The sequence below is a fragment of the Cervus canadensis genome, chromosome X, assembly GCF_019320065.1.
Source record: "Cervus canadensis isolate Bull #8, Minnesota chromosome X, ASM1932006v1, whole genome shotgun sequence".
NCBI classification, from domain to species: domain Eukaryota; kingdom Metazoa; phylum Chordata; class Mammalia; order Artiodactyla; family Cervidae; genus Cervus; species Cervus canadensis.
In genome coordinates this window covers 112,714,425-112,730,503 of record NC_057419.1, presented here as the reverse complement: position 1 = coordinate 112,730,503, position 16,079 = coordinate 112,714,425, and the positions used below count along the sequence as shown (strand labels likewise).

At 38.0% G+C, this 16,079-nt stretch overlaps 1 protein-coding gene and 1 non-coding gene across 2 annotated transcripts in view; both read left to right on the top strand.

The window, feature by feature from the left end:
- Window positions 1-16,079, top strand: part of LOC122434985 (transmembrane 9 superfamily member 2-like) — an 82,640-nt gene continuing 66,561 nt past the window's right edge. The window contains exons 1-5 of the mRNA XM_043458806.1: window positions 1-365; window positions 3,834-3,901; window positions 4,967-5,060; window positions 8,649-8,776; window positions 9,784-9,913. Coding sequence (XP_043314741.1) covers window positions 180-365; window positions 3,834-3,901; window positions 4,967-5,060; window positions 8,649-8,776; window positions 9,784-9,913 — 606 coding nt within the window. The 5' untranslated portion in view covers window positions 1-179. The remainder of the gene's footprint in view (window positions 366-3,833; window positions 3,902-4,966; window positions 5,061-8,648; window positions 8,777-9,783; window positions 9,914-16,079) is intronic.
- Window positions 11,102-11,305, top strand: LOC122436161. The gene has a single exon (XR_006267921.1). It is a non-coding gene; the product is annotated as a small nucleolar RNA SNORA73 family (small nucleolar RNA).

Below are 16,079 nucleotides of genomic sequence, written 5' to 3'. Positions count from 1 at the left end.
GAGTTCCAAGCCAGTATCTCGTCTGAACAGGTGGCCTTCCCCAGAGTGCTAAGTCTCACTAGCCGGTCTGGGCTCTCCTCTGTCGTTTCACGGTTCTCCTTATAATTTCCGCTTCTTCTCTCCACTGGGTCCAGTCACGCCCCTGGTGTGTGTCCCCAAGCGCAGAACCCGCTACTAAAATGAGTACTCGTTTCTGCCTGGGAACCAACCCCTGGAGCCGATGGCCCACCCTCCCCTGGCTCAGGGTGTTGCTGGGGCTGGGACTGATCCTGGGTCTTCAGACCGCCAGCTCCACCGCTTTCTATCTTCCCGGGTTGGCGCCAGTCAATTTCTGCGAAGTGAACGGAGAGACCAATTACTGTCAGGTGAGGACTAGAGGGACGAAGTGAGATGTGAGGGGAAGGCTTCGGGTTGGAGTATCGGGCACACCGGGGCCGACCAGTGCTGAGAGCTTTCTGACTCTACCCGGAATGCCCAAGCCCCCTCTGTGGGTGTGTCTCAGGGTCTCGATTGCAGAGCCTCGCACCTGGCGGATCCGGATCTATCTTTTTCCCTTGATCCTCTTTCTCTCCCTCTCGGTTCAGCCCCTCCCCTCCCGTCCCCTCCCTCTCAGCTCAGCCCCTCCCTTCCCCTCTTCCCCTAGGTTCTGCCCTCCCTTTTGCCCCCGCCCTCCCCTTGGCCCCGCCCCTTCCTTATCTCGTTCCCCCTTTTTCCTGCTCCTGCTTGGTCCCGCCTACTCCCTCACAGCCCACTCCAAGTGGTTCCAACCTCCCCCCTCCCAATTGGTTGCTCCTCCCCTGTCATAGCTCCTCCCAGTCATAGCTCCTCCTCGTCATAGCCCCTCCCCCGTCATAGCTCTTCCCGTCATAGCCCCTCCTTCGTCATAGCCCCTCCCCGTCATAGCCCCGCCCCGTCATAGCTCCGCCCCGTCATAGCTCCTCCCCTCCCCCTCCGTCTCGGTGGTTCCTTCCTCTTCCGGTGGGTCCTTCCTCTTCCGCTACGTATAGTCTTCTCCCTCACTTCCCCTTCCTGTTGTCCCCCTTATACAATCTGCCTGTCAAGACAAACTTCTCACTTGATCTTATGTATAGTCACACCATGTGTGTGTCACTCCTCACACCTGTGGTCTCAGACTTTTACCTGTTTAATTCTTGTTAATTCATCTTGGTTTCCCTTGGGCCCTCTCTGCAAACAGCAAGATAATATTTACCTCTCAGACTTGTGAGAATAAAATGAGACAAGGTATGAAAAGCACTGACAAAAACATCTGGCACATGGTAAGCTTTAAATAAGTTGTGACCATTATCATTATAAGTTTTCTTTAGTCAGAGATCTCTTGCTCAGTTCCTCTTCCACACGTCCACAAACCCCCTGATAAATTTTTGACTTCCTTCTTTGGCAGCCTAATTTTTTTAAACTAGAAACTCACTGTAAATTTTTTTTTGGCAAGTAATGCATTCAAAAAGTATTACTGAATAGTAAGACTTATTTTCTGATCTCAAGTTGCCGGTCAAGTGTGTGAGCAATGTTTTGGTAGAAGGAACCACAAAGGCTTTAGAGCTAAGAACAGTGCTAGGTGTGGCTTGACTACAGACTTAACAAATTGAAAGTTGGGGTTTTTAGAGACCAGGTCTAGGTGCAGCAAATTTGCACTTAAAACCTGGAGCTTGCCTTTTCCTGTGAGAAGTATTGATAGTAGTGTTTTGAGCCATCATCTTGCCAAATACAGTAAATAAGAAATGGCATTAAAAATAATTTTACACCTGCCTTTTCTCTGACTGGTAATGCCTAGTCCTGGCTCTTTCTTCTTTATTACAGCAGACTTCCTAGCAAAAATGATATAATCTTTAACCATATCAAATGTCTGGAATTTCTTTTTTGTAAGCTCTTTTCTTTTTAGATTTACTTACCTCCTTGAATGTGTTCTACTTTTGATTCTGAGATTGTACCTTCTTTCCTTTGGTGAGTCTCTCATTTTATGTTTAGTATGCCAAACTTCCCGAATTCAGTAGTGTCCGGCCTCTTGATTTCAGATAGGCAGAAATCAGGTAGTGAGATGAGATGGTTGGATGGCATCACTGACTCAGTGAACAGGAATTTGAGCACTCTGGGAGACAGTGAAGGACAGGGAAGGCTGGTGTGCTGCAGTCCATGGAGTCACAAAGAGTCAGACACAACTGAGTGACCGAACAACAGTGCGCATTTATACTTTCAATAAACTTTATTTTTTGAGCAGTTTTAGATTTGCAGCAGAATTGAGCAGAGAGTGTATAGAGTTACCATATGCCTTGGCCCCCCCACACGTGCATAGCCTTTCCCATTATTAACATCCCCAACCAGAGGTACAGTTCTTATAGTTGGTGAACCTTCACTGAATAACATTATCACCTAAAGTCCATAGTTTACGTTACAGTTTAATCTTAGTGTTGTACATCCTATGAGTTTGAACAAATGTATACTGATGTGTATCCATCATTATAATATCATACAGGGTAATTTCACTACCCTAAAAATCCTCTATGTTCTCTGCTCACTCATCCTAATGTCCCTTTAATCCATGACAACCAGTGATGTATTTATTGTCTCTACATGTCTGCCTTTTCCAGAATGTCACATAGTTGGAATCATACAGTATGTAGCCTTTTCAGCTTGGCATCTTTCACACAGTAATATGATTAAAGTCTCTTTCATGTCTTTTTATAGTGGACTAGTTCGTTTCTTTTTAGTGCTGAATAATATTCCATTGTCTAGATGTGTCACAGTACATTTATCTATTCATTAACTAAAGGACACCTTGGTTGCTTCCAAATTTTGACAATGATGAATAAAGCTGCCATAAACATTGTGTGTAAGTTTTTTGTGTGGACATGTTTTCAACTGTTTTGAGTAAATACCAAGGAGCAAAATTCCTGGATCATGTGGTAGGAGTATGTTTAGTTTTGTGAGAAACTGCTAAACTGTCTTCCAAAGTAGCCGTACCATTTTACCTTCCCAACCAGGAGTGAATGAGAGTTCACATTCATTTTTTTCCCAAAATAAGATCATAGTATACATGTTAATGACTGCAACAGCCATAAGGAAAGAGACATAAAATCTTTACACACAAGTTTATATTCTTTGGTAGAGTTGAGGGGGTGTGGGTAGCCGGGGTGTAAGTAGTCATCTCTTGCCATTCAGCTTTGGGGCAAATAACTCTTCTCATTTCACTTGATACTGAAGATGTCACAGAGTCAAAGCAAGTGCAATAGCTGATGCTCAAAATGACCCTGAGTCATCAAGGAAGGTTAAATTGTGATCATAATGTTCTGTTTAAGTTAGGAAAGAGTGAAGTGTATTTTAGAATAATTAAACAATAGTTAAAATAATGCAAAAAAAAGCACTTATGCAGGTAGCTTAATTATTTCAAGTTCTTGAGTTCCATGGACGCTAGGGTCCCTATGAAGACTCTTAAAGCTGAATAGGGAATTTGGTGAATGTGTGTGCTTCTCTGGGGAGAGGGGCCATAGTTTTCATCATATTCTCAAAGGGTTCTATGGTTTAAAAAAATTAAGAATGGCTGAGGTATATGAAAAATTCATATGTTCAGAGACCCTGATGAGGCCAGATAAATGAAATGTTATGAATTTATAGCTATACTGTGTTAAATTTTATAACTGTACTGTGTTATGAACATATAATACTACACTAAGTTATAAATTTATAAATATACAGTTATAAATTGATGGGAGTAATGAACCCAATTACCTTTCAGTTACTTCATTATTACGTATTTTGCAAGTGCTACCTTATTTTACTTTGTATTAATTAATTAATGTTTTTTTTCCTTCTTGCAGTCATCAATAGAACTGTATGTAAACAGATTGGACTCAGTGGAGTCCGTGCTACCTTATGAATATAATACGTAAGTTATAAGTATTATAATTATATCTGATATAGTTGATATAATTGTAATTAATTTATATCAAAATTATGATATAATACTGTTAAGATGTGCCTTCAGTTTTTAAAGTTAGTGAATGCAAGCCATGGGTGTATTAAGAAATGTGGTGGTAATATTATAATAAAGGTAACAGGAAAAAATGATTAGAGAACTTTCAATGTGAGACAAATGCCTAAAAGATTAGGAAGTTTCCATTCTTGATTTTTCTTGCTAAGAAAGGCAAATTATAAATTTGCTACATTTTGAACCTTGAAAAAGTATCTTTGCAGTTGTACCTTATTTCCAAAACATCGAATAGGTAGGTTTCTACTAAGATTTTAATGGATGAAGGTGCTTAGTTTAGTAGTGAGTAGTTATTACATATTGAAGATTAAGTATGATCATTCATTTGACAATAACAACAAATGATGCACTTCTTGGAAAAAAATGATCATCGTTTCCTTTGGTATTGCTTTACTGCCTCTAATTAGGCAGAAATAAAATCAGGTCTCATTTTCATTAAAATACCAGGTGTAAATGTAGGGTGTTAGTATGAGTATTAAAAATATTACTCAGGCCTACTATTTATTTTATCTTCTACCTAAACCATTTTACATTCAAATTTACTTAAAGGTAGTTGTGATTCTTTTCAGTTAGTAACCATTTGATTTGTGAATATGTGAGAATGTGTTTGAGGGCTTTTTTAAAATTCCCCTTTGGTCAGAACTGATAATTACAGTTTCTAAATGTCTCAGGTTAGAATCAGTACAGACTTTAAGCCATGATTTCCTTATTTGTGCTTACATGTCATTCGAAGTGTAACCCTAAAAATAGTGTTGGTTTCTTTCTGATTGTGATTACCTACATTACAAAAGTCAAGAGCAGTATCATGAGCATTTTGAATCCTGAATTCATAATTATCAGAGGTTAAACAATTTAAAGAGAAATATAGAATCTACCATGAAAGGTGGAGCAGCTAGATAAATGATCAGGACTGATTTCTTTGTTGAATTTTTTTAAACCTTACTTAAACTTTTCTTTTTTTAGATTTGATTTCTGTCATGACTTCAAAAAGAAAAGCCCTTCTGAAAATCTCGGACAAGTCCTGTTTGGAGAAAGAATAACATCATCTCCTTATGAGGTTATTCAGTTGATCTTATTTTAAATTTTATTTTAAAATGAATCTTCTCAGAACTGACTACATACAGAGTTGTCTGTCAGTATCCATGAGAAGTTGGTTCCAGGACCCACTGTGGATGCCAAAATCCACATATGCTCAAAGTCCCATAGTCAGCCCTCCATATAGGCAGGTTCTGCATCTGTAGATTGAATGAACCATGGTTCATGTGTTAAGTTTTCCATCTGCCATCCACAGTTGGTTGAATACGTGGATGTCGAACCTACAGATACAGAGGGTCTGCTGTATATTTATTGAAAAAAATCCACACATAAGAATGGACCTGGGTAGTTCAAACTTGTAGTTGTTCGAGGGTCAACAGTCATACCAAAGAGTCTTTGCTTTAAAAGGAAAAGAAAAAGGAAAGGAGGTAGAATCTGGTGTTGCCAGAAGAATGCATTAATATAGTCGGCCCTCCAAATCCGAGGGTTCTGCATCTGAAGATTCAACCAACTGAGAATCAAAAATATTCAGGTAAAAAAATTCTAGAGTCCCCAAAAGCAAAACTAGAATTTACATAGTATTTACATTATGCTTAAAACTAGTTGCACAGCATTTACATTGTATATTAAGTATTATAGGTAATCTGGAGATGATCTGAAGTACAGTTGACCCTTGAACAACACAAGTTTGAACAGTGTGGGTCTACTTATACCCAGATTTTTTTCCCACTATATGATCTATGGTTGGCTGAATCTGTGGATGTGAAATCTCATTCAGAGGAACCATCTATGTGGAAGACCACCTATAAGTTATAGGTAGATTTTCAGCTTCAGGGAGGGTTGATCCACTAACCTCTGCATTGTTCAAGGGTTACCTATATAGGGGAGGATGTGTATAAGTTATATGTGTATGCATGCATGCTAAGTCACCTCAGTCATGTCAGACTCTTTGTGACCCTCTGAACTGTAGCCCACCAGGCTCCTCTATCCATGGTATTCTTCAGGCAAGAATACTGAAGTGGGTTGGCATGCCATCCTCCAGGGGATCTTCCCGACCCAGGAATGGAACCAGTGTCTCTTCTGTCTCCTGCATTGGCAGGCAGGTTCTTTACCACTAGCGCCACCTGGGAAGCCCCATATACTCCACCATTTTATATGAGGGACTTGGGCAATGGTGGATTTTGGTATCTGTGGATCTTTATATCTTCCACTGATACTTTGATATACTTCACTGGGCTTCCCAGGTGGCGCGAGTGGTAAAGAATCAGCATGACAATGCAGGAGAAGCAAGAGACGTGATTTTGATCCCTGGATTGGGAAGATCCCCTAGAGGAGGAAATGGCAACCCACTCCAGTATTCTTGCCTGGAAAATTCCATGGACAAAGGAGGGCTATAGTTCATGGGGTCATAGAGAGTCAGACATGGTGAGCTATAGTTCATGGGGTCGTAGAGAGTCAGACATGACTCCGAGACTGAGCATAGTGACTGATACTGTGAGATGACTCTATACTCTTTAAGCTTTCTGCAGTAGTTGGTGGTTCCACACAAGGATTTTGCCTTTGACATTTTATTTTTGCTTCATAAAGAGAAAAAGTTTAATTTTTTGTTCTTACATATTTTGGGTAGGGTGATATAAGGAAATATAATTGGACTCTCAGTGTCTATTGATATTGCCCTCAATATCTTAATAGATGTGAGGATAGAGTAAGGATGTTTTCATGAGCAGTTATGATTATGAAGGCACTAAGTTTTTTCTTCTTTTTTCCCCAACTTCATGGAAGTATAACTGAAGTACAATAAACTACACATATTGAAAGTGTATAATTTGATCCATATATGTGAAACTATCAGTCATTAGCCTGTTTTACAACTTTTTATTTTGAAGTAATTACAGATTCACAGGAAATGACAAAAGAATGAACAGGGAGGTCTCATGTATGCTTTGCCCAGGTTTGCCCAATGGTAACATCTTGCACATTGAAAGAAGAGGGTGGCAGAGGGTGAGATGGTTAGATAGCCTCAATGACTCAATGGACATGAGTTTGAGTAAACTCTGGGAGATAGTGAAGTACACGGAAGCTTGGAGTACTGCAGTCTGTGGGGTCACAAAGAGTTGGACACGACTGAGTGACTGACAACAACAACATCTTGTATAGCTACAGTATGACAGCAAAGCCAGGGAATTAACATTGGACAATGCACAGAGCTTATTTAGATTTCACTAGTTTTACATGCACTTATTTGTGTGTGTGTGATACAGATTTGTGTACGTACTACCACAGTCAATACATGGCATAGTTCTATCAGCACAAGGCTCCCTAAAGTTCTCCATTTACTATTCTTTTTCTGTTTAGTTTTCAGAATTCTTTATGTATTCTAGTTATGATTCCTTTGTTGCAACAGTCATTTGCAAATAGTTTATGCCTGTCTGTGACTTGTTTTTTTGGACTTTTTATTAGGGTCTTTCATGAAGCAAAGACTTTAAATTTTATGTGGTCCAATAATCAAGTTTTCCTTTTATGAATCATGCTTCTGGTGTCTAGTCTAAGAAGACTTTGTATAGCCTTCGGGCCTAAAAACTTTTTTCTATGCTTTTTTCTAGAAGTTTTATAATTTAGCTTTATATCTTTAAGTCTGTGATCCATTTTGAATTTTTTTTATATAAGGTGTGAGGTTTGGGTTGAAATTTTTTTTCTTTCTTTTTTGGCCTGTAGGTGTGCAATTACTTCAGTACCATTTGCTGAAAAGACCTTTTCAACAATTTCAGTTCTTTCTACACTGACTTGCTTTTGCACCTTTGTAGAAAAAAATCACTTGGGCCTAGTTGTGTAGGTGTAATTCTAGGTTCCCTGTTGATCTGTTCCATTGGTCTGTGTGTCAGGCATTTGCTTTTTGATGATTAAAGTTGCACACACTCCCCCTATTATACCATTGTACTAAAAGAAAAGTGCACCTTTCCAAGAAATGCTATGCTTTGCACTGAACATGACAGTTCAACTCAGTTTGGGGTTAATATTGTATGATTTCAGGATATCAGGTGTTGAATTTTCATTGTTTATTCTTGCTCATTGTTTTCTGATTAACAACACTAGCACTTCACCTTGGTCATCTCCAGTAGCCAGACTTTGTAAATAAGAGATTTCATATTAAAAGTTTCAAATATTTTCTTATCATTTTTTGGTAACAGTTTTATTGAGGGATCATTTGGATGCCAAATAATTCACCCGCTCATAAGTGTCCATTTCAGTGCTTTTCAGTATATTCATAGAGTTCTATAACCATCACTACAACCAATTTTATTATCAGTTTTAAGTGAAGTGTTCTAGATCAGGGTAATTTATAGAAAGCTGCAGTGGATTTTATACCCCACCTTATATAGTATTGAAGAAGGCAGGTTCTCTTGAAAGCAGTGTGTGCCTATGTGTGTATGTGTCTAGTTTAATTATTTCAGATGTGTACTGAGGTGTAGAGGAAATAGTGTTGAGAGTGATGGCATACTGAAATCTCTGAAGAAAAGTTTTATCTGGAAGATAAAGGCTTACTTTGTGACATTTGGTTTATACAACTTAATACAAATCTCTTAATATTTTAAATTTTCTTTCTTAACAGTTTTCCTTTAACAAGACAGAGACATGTGTGAAAGTTTGTAAGAAATCTTATGATTCAGCAAAGGAAGATCAAAAGAAAAAGCTGGATTTTTTGAAGAAAGGAATGCAACTGAATTATCAACATCACTGGTAGGTTTGGCATCTGACATCGTATGACTTAAATTTTAAATTCCCTTCAGAAGCAGTTTTATGCATTTTATTTCCCTTTGGAGAAATGTATGTTGTGATAGTATAAATTAGTAGTTTTACTGTAAAGTAATTAACCAGTTTGCAGTCTTTGAAAATATGCTGGTATTTGGGAATGGATTGGGGGAAATCTTGATTGGGGATTTAAAAAACATCTTCAAGGAAAGAGAACAGAATGAAAGACAATGTTTGACAATTGGTAAACTTGTGGGTGACTTCTTTATTTGCTAGATTTTATATAGCATCCTTTTTATTTCTTATCTGCAAACAAATTTATGTATTAGTGCCTGGCATATGGTAGGTGTTCAATAAATAGTTGCTGAATGGGTAATGAGTGGAAGAATTTTTTAAAATTTATTTTTTTCATTTTTTTGGCCATGCCACACAGCATGGGGGATCTTAGTTCCCTGACCAGGGATTGAACCCAGGCCCTTGGCAGTGAAAGAGTGGAGTACTAACCACTGGACCACCAGGGAATTCCTTAAGTTCAGATTCTTAAAAAAAGATTTTTTTAAGTATTGGAGTACAAATAAATTAATAAAAATAATTGGAATGTAATTTCTTTACAATGTATTAGTTTCTGCTGTACAATAGCATCAATCTGCTGTATGTATACATATACCTCTTCCTTGTTAAGTCCTCCCTCCCACCTTCTCCCCATAAGTTAATATTTTTAATTAAAGCCAAGTCACAAAAAATAGTATATAATTTCAGGTAGATATTAAATAAATTTTAAAACTGCTTCTGGGGAATTTCTTGGCCGTCCAGTGGTTAGGACTCGGCACTTTCACTGCCATGGGCCTGGGTTCAATCCCTTGTCGGGGAACTAAGATCTTGCAAGCCATGTGGTGTGGCCAAAACAAAAACAAACAAGAATCTGAACTTAAATATATGTACGATGATGTTATTATTGCTTGTTAAATCTTTTCCTCAAAAATATTTATATTTAGGATTATTGATAATATGCCAGTGGTATGGTGTCGTGATATAAATGGTGGAAATAAGTACTGTACAACAGGATTTCCGATAGGATGCTTTGTTACCCCAAGTGGCGTATCCAGTGATGCTTGCATCATGCACGTAAGTATTGAGAACTTACTATAGAAATATAAGAATGTTGCTTCATTTACAATTTGCTTTCTAGTATAGTCACTTAACAAATATGAATGGGACACCTATTATTGTCTCCGTTTTATGCTAGAGGTTGAGGATACAAAGACAAGTGGTCCCTTGCCCTCTAGAAGTTCATAGTCCTAAGTAGAAGATAGACTTGTGAGCACACTGATGCAATAAAATGTTTTATGGTAGGAGACTAAGGAGAAAGGAGGATATAATGAAGGGAATGAAAAAAAAGTATTTGTTAGATGAATGGGTGGGTGAGCATTTCTAGAAGGGAAATCAGTCAAGAGATTGGAAGTCTGAAATAGCATGCTGTGATTGAGGGACTGTGAGTAATTGGGTATATCTGCAGCATAAGGCTTGGGGTTTTGGGGATGCATGTAGAGATGAAGCTCAAAACAGGGGTAGGTAGAAGCCAGATCATGGCAGGAGGTCCTGTATACAGTGGTAAGAAAAGTCACATTAAATGCCTGTTATGAGCCAGAAGCAATGTTATATCAAACTCTATACACAGTGATTAATCCTTGAAACAGCCCTGTTGCTAGAATCTACTGCTGTTTTACAGATGATGAAATTCAATCTCAGAGAAGGTAAGAGACATGACTAGGGGCAGACAGCTAGTAAGTGGGAGACATAGGACTCCAACTCAGATCTTTTTAGCTTGGAAGTCCTAATCACACGGTTTGAAATTTATCTTGTGGTTCTCAAACTGTTTTCTACTGGGTCCTAGGGTAACAGAAGTGTCTTGGGGCTGCCTTGGAGGCTGAATGGGCATGGAAGGGCAGCACCACTTAGAATCTTTCTTATATGAAGAGACTCAATGTGGATCAGCAATGGGCTGAAGGGGAAGGGAGAGAGAGGAGCAGAGGCTGCCTGCCAGGTTTCTGTTTTGGAGTCTAAACTATGGTACCCTTCATTGTTTCTTTCCAGAGAAAAGGGCTGTGCTTCTTGCATTTCAGTCATTCAGGGACCACCTTGGTGATTTGTGCCACAACTGAGGCACTTGTAATTATTATTTATCTGTAATTTTAAAAGTTTCTTTAAAGTTTTATTGTTATGAATCTAGGAAGGAAAGTTATATTTGGTACTGCTAGTTATAACAGCTATAGCAAAAAGTATAGTGACCATGATATATAAAACAATAGATAACCAACGTGGATAACCCGGGAGGTCACTCTCCCCGGGCTCTGTCCAGGTGGCGTACGGGAGCATAGGGCTCTGCCCGGTGATGTACAGTCCCTTTCCACAACGTTGGAGATGAAGCCGGGCCTTGAGTCTGCGCCTGCATATTCCTACGTCTTCTCAGAGTCCTGTGGACAATGACTGGGGAGAAAAACCATGCAGGAAACAGCTCTCTGGGAAAAAAAAACAAAAACAAACAAAAACAAACAAAAAAAAACAATAGATATTTAATCTTTAATCAATTTCGAAGGTATTTTTTAATACCAAAGGCTTGACATAGCTAACAAGACTCATGGGGCCTGAGGTGTAGTTTATACATGTCTCAGGGATTCCAGCATATCAGAGCAGGCCACTAAAAGTCCTAGTTACATGAAAACTCCATCTTTTCTCCCATCTCCAATAAAGACATCCTGGGAAAAAGGGGGCTTTTTTTTTTTTTTTTACACAAACATTTGTAACAATTTATGTTAGCCAACATCTGCAAACAATGTAAATGCCCCTCAACAGGTGAGTAAATGAGGAAGATATGGGGTATTCATTCCTTGTACAACAACTCAGCAATTAAAATGAGCAAACTGTTGACACATGCACAACATGGAGAGATCTCAAATTTGTACTAAGCGAAAGAAGCCAGAAATAAAATTTTACAGGTTGTGTGATTTCATTTATGAGGTATTACTAGCAAAGGTAAAGCTATAAAGACAAATGGCTTTAGATCTGACAAGCATAAGGATTTGGAGTGGAATACAGAGAAGACCAAGGCCAGAAGCTCCAATTCTTGGAGCGCAGAGAAATCACTCTGAGGTAACAAAGTTGAGATAAATGGGATACAGAGTTTAGAAGTATGTAACAAAATAGTTGTTTTATTTTTCAAAAGTTTTTCTTTCCTTTTTAAAAAAAACCCTGGAATATAATTGCTTTACAAAAGCTATTGTTTTGTTAAGGACCTCAAAAGTCATCTGGCTTAGTCTAGGAGACTTGTTAATACAGTGCTCTGCAAAAGAGATGGAAAATATGTATTTGTCTCTAATTTAACTTAAACTTATTTAAAAGGAAATTATAGAAATTACAGGCTTAGTGTACTTATATATTTTATTCATCTATTTTCAAGTACATAGAAAAGTAGAATACAGATTGTTTTTTCATCTACTACCTAAGATTATCTCATATATCCCCAGTGATATATATTCTTCACAATGGTAAACATTGACATAGGGAATGTGGGAGGAAAAGCAGCAAATAGCAGAAGAGAGAAGTTAATGAGTAGGAGAAATTTGGATAAATAAAGTTTGTGTTTGATACTCTAGATGAAATTCTATATGGAATGGTTCTTTTTTTGGTTGGGTCATGCAGCTTACAGGATCTTAGTTCCTTGACCAGGGATTGAACTGTGGCCATGGCGGTGAAAGTGCCGAATCCTAACCACTAGACCACCAGGGAACTCTCCAAAGGATATGGACTTAATAAAAACCCTTTTTGTTAAAAAAAAAACACAGATAACAGAAAACCACACAGAGCATTATATAAAGTTTAATGAACTATTGTAAGGGGAACAGCTTTGTAAACCTCAGCCAGATCAAGAAATTGAATTTGGCTGGCCTCCTCAGAAGGTGTCCATGTATCCTACCCGTTGAAACTCTGTTGTGTCCCCTAAAATAACCACAATCCTAACTTTTACCCTAATCACTTCTTGAGTTTCTTTTACAGTTTTATTACCCAAGTCTACATCTCTCAACACTATAGTTTAGATTTGAGCATTTTATATATCTTTTATCAATATTTTCTTATGAAAGTGAAAGTGAAGTCGCTCAGTTGTGTCCTGACTCTTTGCGACCCCATGGACTGAGCATTCTCTTTTTTGGGGGAGCATTTTCAAACACACAGAAAAGTTGAATGCATTGTATAGTGGACACTCATATACCTAGATTCTATAATTAGCATTTTTTGTATTTGATTTATCACAGATTTACACATTTGTCTATTCCTGTATCATTCATCCAAACAATGGTACATTTTCCTCTGTCCCTGATTTCTTTGAAATTGGTAGATGGATCTAGGGGCTTGATTAGATTCAGGTTTGATCTCTTTGACAAGATAAGGTAGTGGTGTTCTTTTATCAGGACTAACATAATATCTCTTTTTTAAAAATAGGTTTATTTAAAAAAAATAAAAATAGGTTTATTATTTAGAGCAGTTTTAGGTCAAAGAAAAATGAAGTGGCAGGTACAGAGACTTCCCAGGTGCCTGCTGCCCTCACACATGCATAGCTTTCCTCCTTATCAACATCACTCACCAGAATGTGGTACATATGTACAACTGATGAATCTTCATTGATACACAGTGAAGATACACATTATAGCACTATGTGATACACATTAATTAATGTGATAGACATTTCACCCAAAGCCCATAGTTTACATTAGGGTTCACTCTTGCATGCATTTTATGGGTTTGGACAAATGTATAATGACATGTGTCCACTGTTATAATATCATACAGAGTAGTTTCACTGCCCTAAAAGTCTTCTGTGCTCTGCTTGTTCATCCCCCTCCACCTGGTGTCTTTTGTTTCTTTTACTGTGATAACTGGATCCACTTCCTTAGAGGATGCTGAGGCTTCTGAAACTAGAGGGTAAAGAAACCGTATGCTTCCATCAACCAGGAAACAAAAACCTTTTCTCGTGCAGTGTCTAGCTAGCGCCCTCTACTGACAAAGCTTCATTTAGTGCCAGCTTGCAAAGGAAAGCTAGTTAAAATACTGAAAGGGCCCAGATAATTTTCACAGAGGTAAAAGAGCATGAATTTGGCGGTGAGAGGCAATAAATCAATAACTGGCACACCTTACACGCATGCACTGATCAATACTCTGATGAAAGAGAGCCCTTGTTTATCTCCAGAAATCTCTGTGCAGCTCTCGTTTCTCTGGTATTCTGCCCCACAAAATCCAGCCCCTGTGGCCTCTCTGGACTTTGAACTTTGTCTTTCCAACTGGGGAGATTGCGGGGCTCCCTTGGGTACCCCCTTCCCTGCACCACTGCCTGGAAATTCTCTCTGGGAAGGAAGCTTGAGGCTTCCCCTTCTCTAGGTGATCACTCTCTTATTAATGTTCTTTGTTGTCCAAGGTCTGAAAACCATTTTCAAATATTTTAACCATTTGAAAAAATTGTTTAAGGTGAAAGAGTAAATCTAGTCTCATGTTCTTCCATCATGTCTGGAGGAGGAGATTCCACTCTCCTGTTTTCTTTTTGCATACATTTGCTTGGTGTGACTTTGCCTATCCTTTCAACTTAACTTTCCAAATCTCTTTTAGATGTGTCTCTTTTATACAACATGTTATTGGTTTTTGCTTCAGGGCATCTTCTGAAAAATCTTTTCCTCTTAATGGGTGAGTTAAGCCCGTTTACATGTATTGCTATGATATTTACTTTCAGTTCTGTTATATTACCTTTAGTTTGCTATTTTGATATTACACATTTTATTGATTCTTTTTTTCCCATTTGTTTTTATTAGTTGGAGGCTAATTACTTTACAATATTGTAGTGGTTTTTGCCATACATTGACATGAATCAGCTGTGGATTTACATGTGTTCCCCATTTATTGATTCTAAGACTCATGTTTCCCCATATTTTATCATTTATGAAATCAAGATGTGTCTTCCAGTTGATGGCATGTTAAACTTTAATTGGCAGTGTATTTTTTTAGCAGCACATAAAATAATGTTTTGCAAGTGGTGGCATTTTCAATTCCATGAAATATAATATTTCTTCGAAAAATCTTTATGTGGTCTACATTTTATTGTAATTCTTCTAATATTTAAGGTTTGAATTTCTATTATAGTCTTTTCATTTCTACCTACTTCTTAGTCACTGTTTTTTTTTTTTTTGCCACACCATATGGTTTTCAGGATCTCAATTTCCTGACCAGCGATTGAACCAGGCCTGAGGCCGTGAAAGCTCAGAATCTTAGCCACTAGGCTACCAGGGACCTTCCAGTTGCCTGTTTCTTAGAGGGTGTTATACAGTTTGATGATTATGCATCTGGTTATGGATTTTTGTTTTGCTTTGTTTTTAATCGTGTTGTTAATTCCTTGAGTTTCGTGGACTGGTGCCTTTTATCAGTTCTGTAATTCTCAACCATAGTCAGATATTTTCTTCTTTCCTTTTTAGACTCCAGTTAAAGCTACGTTAAGTGTTTTTTTCTTCTCCACATGTCTTAACTTTTTTTCTGTATTTTCTATTTTTTTTCTGTGCTGTGTTCTTCTGGTATATCTTCTAGTCTATAAATTCTCTTTTCACATGTTCCTTCTCTTAAAATTTCAGTAATAATCGTTCTCATTTCTACAAGTTCTGTTGTTTTTCAAGTCTGCTAGGTCATTATTTTATGCTTATCTAGTTTATGCACATGCTTTCACACTTGTGTTTGATGTCTTTGAAATATATATTGAGTTTGGTTAACTTTAAATCTGCCTCTTATCATTCCTGGATCTGAAATCTTTACAAATTTGTTTCTGCTGGTTCCTGCCCATGATTCCTTTTTTCCTTGTATACTTCATTATTTTGACTTCACATTCATTGTTCTCAAGTAGTATTTGTGGAGTTTGAGTCCTAGGGTCAAAATACTTTCCTTCAGAGAGGATTTTCATTTACTTCCACATGGTGTCTTTGGAAAATACCAGTCCAGGAACACCTTAAGGCAAATTCATAATTTAAACTTCCTGAGGCAACTTAGATGATGTGAATCTAGCCAGCAAATCTATGATTTTTGAGGATAGTTTTATTTCTCTCCCCCTACCCCCACCAGGTTCTGTTTATCTTTGAGGCCATCTTCCCAATAGTCCGTTGGGACTATAGGAGTAGGCTCACTTCTGGCTCACCTTTATCCTGAGGATGTTGCTTTTGGAAGGGGTGGGTGGTCTCAGCTTAGTGTGCAGAGGGTCTCATATTAG